Genomic DNA, 8,549 nt, shown 5'->3' with positions numbered 1-8,549 from the left:
AAAACACCCTGCCCCCTATGAACCATAATTTTTTTTCTGCAGCTCTACAAATTCTGTCTACGTGTGATTTCCAACTTAAGTCTGTAGCGGCAGCAGCATCGGCGTCGGACGAGGAATGACGTAGACGCTCGCGTCTACACGAGGCTCGAGCGGCTGGCACGCTCTGACGGGCTAGCGTTCCGAAGATCATTAAAAGAATGCTACGCTAAGCGACGGAGTGTCGGTTCTTCCTCTCCTGCGAGAGCCCGAGACTTTACCGATCTACGTGGTCGCTCGTCGCCACAGTTTGTTGAACCCGGACGTGATATTGCCATACGCTCCTGTGGTAGAGACGACCATGGACCAGACCAACGCTACGAGAGCTCAAGTCCAGAACCCTTCCGAGGAACGCGGTGAGCCCTCCTGTTCCGCCATCGCTGTTCGCCTCCCACAGTACTGGGACCAGCATCCTTCGGTGTGGTTTCTTCAGGCCGAAGCGCAATTTCAAGTCGCTGGTATCCGCTCTCAAGCCTCGAAGTTTCATTACGCCGTCGCAGCACTCTCGCCCGCCGCCATTGACGAGGTAGCAGATTTGTTGAACTCCCCATTGTCTGCCGCCGCCTATGACGATCTCAAGGCAGCACTGCTACAGCGCACAGCAGCTTCACAGCGTTCTCGCATCCAGCAGCTTCTGTCCACTGAAGAACTCGGCGACCGACGCCCTAGTCAACTTCTACGCCGAATGAGCCAGCTGCTCGGAAACAATGCGAGATCTATCGACGACACGCTGTTGCGCGAACTGTTTTAACGCGATAGCGTGAAGCTCGTGTCGCAGAAAAGCCAGTGTCGTCGGCGTCGGCGGCGTTGGCCGTGAGCGATAAATCGCAGCAGGCACTTCATGAATAAAAAACAACTTGCAAGATGGGCTGGGTGGGAATCGAACCAGGGTCTCCGGAGTGTGAGACGGAGGCGCTACCACTGAGCCACGAGTTTTTTTTTTTTTTTTTTTCTTTATTGCCTCGCTTTTCACAGAGTTTACGAGATCAGAAGAACAGATTAACAAGATAATAGTGCCGAGAACCGTCAGCTGTTTGCTGACTACAAGCCATCAGTATTTCGGCATCTGCAACAACATTTCTAATCTTGGAACCCACTCTGGTACATACGACTGCACCTTCTGCACTTCGACAAAATGGGACACCGATTCGCAAAAGTATTCGCGAACCGGTCTAGCGTCAATATCCGCATTGTGTACAGCCGTCCGAGTTCGCCATATACTGTGCAGGCCCAGAAGCATAACCAGATCGAAAGGCACACCATCGTCGTTTTCGACCGTGAGATAACGGATTCCGTGCGGACTTAATGGCAACTCTTTTTTCAAGGTTCTCTGTAAGATGTCCCAGAAGAACACTCCACCCCAGCAATCTAAAAACACATGCTCAATTGTCTCTGGTTTTTTGCATAACAAACAATGAGTACCCCACGGAACAAATAAACCCTTTTCTTCTAACCATGTTTTAACAGGTAAGGTTCCTGTGTGCAGCTTAAAAAAAAAGGTTTTAACCCCTGGGGCAACTAGCATTTTTTTAACGCGTTTCAAAACATCTTTTCCTTTGCCTGCACAGTATAATTCACGATACAATGGCACAGGAAATAACACATCCACAAGGTCCTTGTACAGTTTTTTTGCGTGACACATCTGTCAAATATTGCAAAGAAAAACGCACCGATAAGAAGCGGAAAGATGACACCACTTCTTTTAGATATCCACGTACTGGTCCTTGCTGACAAACCGAAGACACAACAAACTCTGGTAGCACTTTACCCAGCCTCAGTTGAATCATAGTTCTGAGAAAGGTATGATCTACATCTCTGAGAAAAACAAATCGACTGACGAGTTGTCTAACATACAGATGCACTAGACCAAGCCCACCATCACTCCCTCTTTTAAACAGATTTGTTCGGCTCGTTTTTTCCCATAGAGAGCTCCAGATAAAGACCGCGAACACTCTGTGCATTTTTTGTACATTTAACCTGCTGCAATGCAAAACTTGCATTACATACCATAGCTTGCTTACAAGAAATAGGTTGCACGTCGTGGCCCGTGCGAAAATCGACTTATCCCATCCTTTCCACTTTTGTGCATTTTCACGTAACACCTCTGTTTGTTTTTTCCAATAAGGCTCATTGTCAGAGTAGTACTGTAGGGGTACTCCTAGGTATTTTGTCGGTGTTTCTTGCCATTTAATGTTCAAAAACATCCTTGGTGCGACGTCCCATTCCCCATGCCAGAACCCAACGCACTTGTCCCAGTTTACTGCACTACCACTTGCTTGACAGAAACTTTTAACAGCATTGACGGCATGCATTATACTTTCATGATCAACACAGAAAACTGCAATGTCATCAGCGTAAGCAAGAAGGCTTACCTCGGCTTGATGTAACTGAAATCCACGTATCGCGTTGTTCCTAATTACGCTTAGACAAAAGGGCTCAATATATATGCAAAAAAGAAGCGGTGATAATGGGCACCCTTGTCTGACCGAGCGCTGTACTGGTATGTATTCACCTACTGATTTGTTTATTATCAATCTCGTCGTACATCCGGCGTAAGCCATCCGCACACCCTCGCTGATCACATTGCCTACATTCACATATTCAAGCATACATAGAAGCAGATCGTGCGGCACGCGGTCGAATGCCTTCTCAAGGTCAACTTGCAGCATAGCAACACTTAGTTGCATTGCGTCACAGCATTCAAGGATTGATCGTGCTATGTGTATATTTGTCATAATTGTCCTTCCTTTTATTCCGCACGTTTGATGTGGACCGACTAAATCTTTCATTACGGTCTGCAACCTGTTAGCCAATACTTTCATTAATATTTTATAGTCTATATTTGTCAGGCTAATCGGCCTATACGATGTGACGTTACGTAATTTGATTGGGTCTTCAGTTTTTGGTATTAGTACCGTGTGTGCTGACAAAAAGGACGGCGGTAGATGTTTGCTCGCGTAAGCCTCGTTGTATACTTCAGTCAAAACAGGCGCGATAACACCCTTAAACGCCTTGTACAATGCAGCGCTTAAGCCATCCGGTCCCGGTGATTTGCCATTATTTAAATGGTCAATCGCATCCTTAACTTCCTCTACTGTTATGGGCAATTCTAATACTTCCTTAGTTTCATCATCTAATGTTGGCATCAATGACATGAAGTCTTTTTTAAATCTATCAGTGTCAACTTGGCTACGAGAAAACAATACTTTGTAATATTCCAAAAAACAGCTTGCTATTGTTTCTTTGTTGGTAGACAGTACCCCATTATGTTCTATTTCTGTTATTGCATTTTGGGAAGCATATTTCTTTGTCGGCATTTCTCCTGTGCACCATTTTTCAGCTCTGGCTCGAATCAATGCTCCATTGTATCGCTCTTGGTCTATCAGCTCAAGTTTTTGCTTTATGCTTTTTATGTCTTCTAAGAAATAACCGGGTTGTATACTTTCAGCTTCCAACAATTGCTTCAGATTCAATCTAAGACGGGACTCGAGTTCTTTTTTCGCGTGACTTAAAACACTGGCCCTTTCAAGTGCTTTCAATTTAATTGTTTGCTTACAAACTTCCCATTTGTGTCCCCAACTATCTAAGTTTTGAGTTGTTGTTTTATCTATAGCCTTGCGAAACTGCTCACAAAACTCGTCGTCTTTCAGCAAGGTTGCATTAAATTTCCAAAGATCCCAGGAAAATTCTTTGCTATTTGTTTTTTCCTTTCCAACACGGAAAGAAACCAAACAATGATCACTAAATGCAACAGGTGTGACTCGATAATCTCGACACGACTGAATTAGTTCAGCCGACACGTACACTCTATCAAGTCTAGCATGGCTCGCACCCTGAAAGTGGGTAAAGAGGACCGCTTTTCCACCACAAAGACATTCACCCACGTCTTCTAGATTAAATTCCGCAATCAAGTCTTTCAATACAGCAGTACTTGCATCATTGTGTTTCCCACTGGTTTTGTCACGTTCCGCACAGACACAATTGAAATCTCCCGCCAGGATTAGTCTACGCTCGCATTTCAAGTACGTCTCCATTTCTTCAAAAAAAAGCTTTCGCTCTTGAGCCTGAGTTGGTGCATAAAGACAAATTACTCGCCAATTTTCTGTTGACAGGGAAAAGTCAGATACAATGAAACGGCCAGACTCACAGGTAGTCACCGACTGCACTACAGCACCAAGACTCTGCCGAATTAACAAAATGCACCCCGAAGACCTCCCCACCGCATGGGCAACACACACGTTATAGCGTCTCGTGAAAGGACGCACCATACGCTCTGTCTGATCCTCTCTCTCTACTTTGGTCTCCTGAATGGCTACAATATCAAAATCGTGCTCCGTTACGAGGCGGTAAAGTTGGTTTTGCCGCCTCTTGGCACTAAGCCCTCGGACGTTAAGTGTTGCAATATTTATCGACCTCTCTAAGGACTCCATATTGGCGAGTGACACCAGACCGAGCCTACGGCGCTCCCCTCACAGACCTTGCCTTGTAGCAACACACAGTCCAGTCGACGCTCAGGGCGTCGACTTGCCGCCGCCGCGTGTAAGCGACGCCGACCGCTGATGGCTGGTGGCCACCCGAGGCTTTTTGGTTCCAGGCTCGGTCCCACGCCTCTCCGTTGCTCGTAGCCGGGTGTCTTGAGAAGCCGTGCTTGCTTTGCCGAGACGGCGCTTCGTAGGTGTTGCCTCGGCGTCCATCGCAGCCTCATCCGTCGAATCACTGTCTTCGAGCGTCGCAACGACCTCGCTTACTGCGGTCTTGAGTTCAGCTGTTTTCTCACCACTCCCGGACGCACTTAGTGGCAGCTGCTTTCCTAAAGAGTGGGTTTCAGAAGGGCGCTCTGCCGAACCTTCTTCGTACTTTCCTGTCGAAGCGTCTTCCAGAGTGGCGTCTGCTGCCCGAGCGTCTGCAGCCTTGTTCTCTTGCGAACCTGCTGAGCTGGTGGACGCCGCCACTGCGGCCGCGTCGCTGATAGACGCCACCATCCCAGCCACGCTCTCCGCTTCCTCTTCGTCCATGAGCATCTCGCTCCGGTCTGCTTCACCGCCTACGCTTGCAACTCTGGCGTACGAGCGAGTACAATTAGCCTGCTCATGCCCGAACGCTCGGCAGGCAGCACACCTGGGCACTCGGCATTCACGTCGTATGTGTCCAGTGTTGTGACAACGAAGGCATAACGGGGCACGTCCAGGCACAACCACTAGCGCAGTGCCGCTACCAAGACGCATCTGATGTGGGATGCGGTCTGGTGTGACACCATCACGCAGCAGAAGACGCACCAGACGAGTCGTTGACTCGGCGCCCTCAAAGTCCTCGGCCTTCCACCGATCACTGATGACTTCCTTTATCTCGCCATACTCTCGGAAGGCTCGTCGAATGGTCTCAGAGGTGACGTCGAACGCGACCCAATGTAGCTTAATCCTGAGTTCTTGCCTCGCTGGATCAATGACGAGGCATGGCCGGTTCTTCACCAGTAGTGGTCCGGCGTCTAGCAGCGTCTGCTTTGCCTCATCTGTCTTCATGTTCAGCAGCCACACGTGCGACATTTGGTAGGCGCCAATTCCACCTACTTGCTGAATTACTCCAGCATCCTTCAAGGGCTTCCGGAAGTCGTCGATTCTATAAGGCCGTCCAGTGACGTCGCAGTGGAATACAACTGCGCGCCTTTGTCCTTCACCTGTTGGTAACGGAGGCAAGATGACACGGTAATCCTTGGGCAACGCAGAACACGGGGTACCACGGCCAACGTCGGCCGCTTTCGCAGCTCTCGAGGAGCCCTCCATTCTGCGTCCGTACTGCACGGCGTCCAGAAGCAGAATGACACTGAGCCACGAGTTCGATGCTTCAAAGCGGTACAAACGCGCCTGTAGTGAATGCGGTGTTGCCTTAGAAACGAGCTGTTTTTAAGGCTCAGGCGTGCGTCGCTTGCTCAGGCGCACATTTCCTTGCCGCGCCGAACGCTGCGTTTCTCGACGCTCACCGCGTCCGATTCGGGGCGCGTAGTCGCTGCGCCGTAGCCCATTGTCTTACATCCCTTGGCGGGTCGACGGGAACGCTATCGCGTTCCACTCTTGAAGGCGAAGCTTAAGCGTCCTCCAGTTTTTTGCAACGACTCCCGGCTAACGTGCAGATGGTCCTGGCGACAGCCTCTACCATGGACCTTACCGGACTTGCCGCTTTGGCCGACAAAGTCATGGAAGTAGCCACCCCAACCATCGCAGCCACGGCACCGTCTCCGGGTGACAATACAACCGCTCTGCAAAGTCTTCCCTGCTCTTCCGCAGTGCAATCTCCGCTCGACTCCTTGTGTGAGCGCCTGGAACGCATCATCTGTGGAGCGGAACATCGCCGCGCGTCTCGTCGCCCACGCAGCCGTAGTTCCTGCAGATCAAGACGCACGGGCACCCAAAATGAAACCTCAACTACAGCGCCTGGCGTTTGCTACTACCACCGCCGTTTTGGAAACGACGCTCGTCACTGTCGGCGTCCCTGCGCTTGGCAGGGAAACAGGCCGGCCGACCTCTAACGGCGACGAGTGGGCCGGCCCAACACACAAGTCGCCTTTTCTACGTGACGGACAGAGTTACGGGACAACGATTCTTACTCGACACAGGTGCTGACGTAAGCATTCTCCCCGCCCAGCGCTCTGACCGAAAAGCGACTCCTGTGTCGTTTTTGCAAGCCGTCAACGGCACCAGGATTCCAGTTTTCTCGTCACGCTCCGTCATGCTAAACCTTGGCCTTCGACGAGCGTTCCGCTGGATTTTCCTGGTTGCAGACGTCCGTCATGCAGTCATTGGAGCAGACTTCTTTCATAACTACGGACTCCTTGTGGACATCCAACGACGCCGTCTCATCGACTCCGTCACCCAGCTATCCGTTCCCGGCGTCCCATCATCAGGCACATCGCCCATAGGGCCTATTTCTGCCATGTTGGACGAACCTTTCGCCGCGCTCCTACGAGAGGTTCCCACTTTGACGCGCCTGCCGGACTGGACGCAACCAGTACAACATGACGTGTGCCATCACATCGTCACCTCCGACCCACCGGTCTACTTCCGACCCCGGCGTTTGTCCCCGGATAAACTCAAGATCGCTCGCGCGGAGTTCGAACACATGCTGCAACTTGGCATCATCCGCCCTTCCTTCAGTAACTGGGCATCACCACTTCACATGGTGCCTAAGAAGACGGGAGACTGGCTCCCATGCGGCGATTACCGGGCATAAACAACGTCACAGTTCCTGATCGCTATCCTCTACCGAACATTCAGGACTTCACGGTAGCGTTGCACGGTGCGACGATCTTTTCTAAGATCGATCTCGTTCGCGCCTACCATCAACTACCGGTCGCTGAAGAAGACATTCCCAAGACCGCCATCACCACATCCTTCGGTCTTTTCGAATTTCTCCGCATGCCTTTCGGTTTACGGAACGCGGGCCAATCCTTTCAGCGTTTCATCGATTCCATCACCCGAGGTTTGCCTTTCGTTTTTGCATACATTGACGACCTTCTCGTCGCAAGCTCTACGGCTGAAGAACATCTTCACCACTTGCGGTTGTTGATTTCACGCCTTGCCAGTAAAGGAATTGTCATCAACGCCGCCAAGAGTGAATTCGGTCAACCCGAACTCGAGTTCCTCGGTCACATCGTCGACGCTAACGGCATTCGACCTCTGCCGTCCAAGATTCGCGTCATCGAAAACCTTCCCCGACCGACCACACTAACCACGCTTCGCCAATTTCTCGGATTTGTCAATTTCTACCGCCGATTCATTCCCGAGTGCGCACGACTTATGGCTCCGCTAGACGCTCTCCTGGTAAACAAGCGCAAACAAGTGCTTCAGTGGACTGAAGAGGCCACCGACGCTTTTACAAGAGTCAAGTCTGCCTTCGCTGACGCCACGCTGCTTAGACACCCAAAGCCAGACGCACCCACTGCCATCATGACCGACGATTCAAACACCGCCGTTGGTGCCGTTCTGCAGCAATTCATCGACAATGCGTGGCATCCACTCGCTTTTTTCTCCAAGAAACTGAAGCCTGCGCAGTCCCGCTACAGCGTGTTCGGCCGTGAATTACTCGCTGTTTACCTGGCTATCAAGCATTTTCGCCATTTCCTCGAAGGCCGTGCATTCACTGTCTTGACGGACCACAAGCCCCTTGTGCACGCAACGAATCGTTCGGCGTCCTGTTACTCGCCCCGCGAGATTCGACAGCTTTCCTACATCTCCGAGTTTACAACAACGTTCCTCCACATCAAGGGCAGCGACAACATTCCAGCCGACGTTCTGAGTCGTGTCAATGTCATTTCCACGTTGACATCGGAACCTTTCATCATCGAGGCCGACTTACTCGCCAGTCAACAGCGTGACGACACTGAACTTCGTACACTCCAGAATTCTTCAACATCCCTGAAATTGGAAGACTTCGTTGTGACCCCAGATGGTACGTCCGTCGTCTGCGACACTTCTAACGACACACCCAGACCATACATTCCGGCATCCCTTCGCAGACGT

General features: G+C 50.7%; 2 protein-coding genes across 2 annotated transcripts; one reads left to right on the top strand and one right to left on the bottom strand.

Moving 5' to 3' along the window:
- The first annotated feature begins 337 nt into the window (after positions 1 to 337).
- LOC126530680 (uncharacterized) lies at positions 338 to 6,559 on the top strand. The gene is made up of 2 exons (XM_050177949.2): positions 338 to 780; positions 6,133 to 6,559. Exons 1-2 carry the CDS (start codon positions 338 to 340, stop codon positions 6,557 to 6,559), a joined length of 870 nt encoding a protein of 289 aa, XP_050033906.1.
- On the bottom strand, positions 3,353 to 6,002 carry LOC140218994 (uncharacterized). The gene has a single exon (XM_072288827.1). The coding sequence runs from the start codon at positions 5,814 to 5,816 to the stop codon at positions 4,548 to 4,550; it is 1,269 nt and encodes a 422-aa protein (XP_072144928.1). The 5' UTR covers positions 5,817 to 6,002; the 3' UTR covers positions 3,353 to 4,547.
- Positions 6,560 to 8,549: the final 1,990 nt, after the last annotated feature.

The sequence above is a fragment of the Dermacentor andersoni genome, chromosome 6 (genome assembly GCF_023375885.2).
Source record: "Dermacentor andersoni chromosome 6, qqDerAnde1_hic_scaffold, whole genome shotgun sequence".
NCBI classification, from domain to species: Eukaryota; Metazoa; Arthropoda; class Arachnida; order Ixodida; family Ixodidae; genus Dermacentor; species Dermacentor andersoni.
The sequence above is the reverse complement of the archived record's forward strand: the minus strand, read 5'-3'. Positions and strand labels throughout refer to the sequence as shown.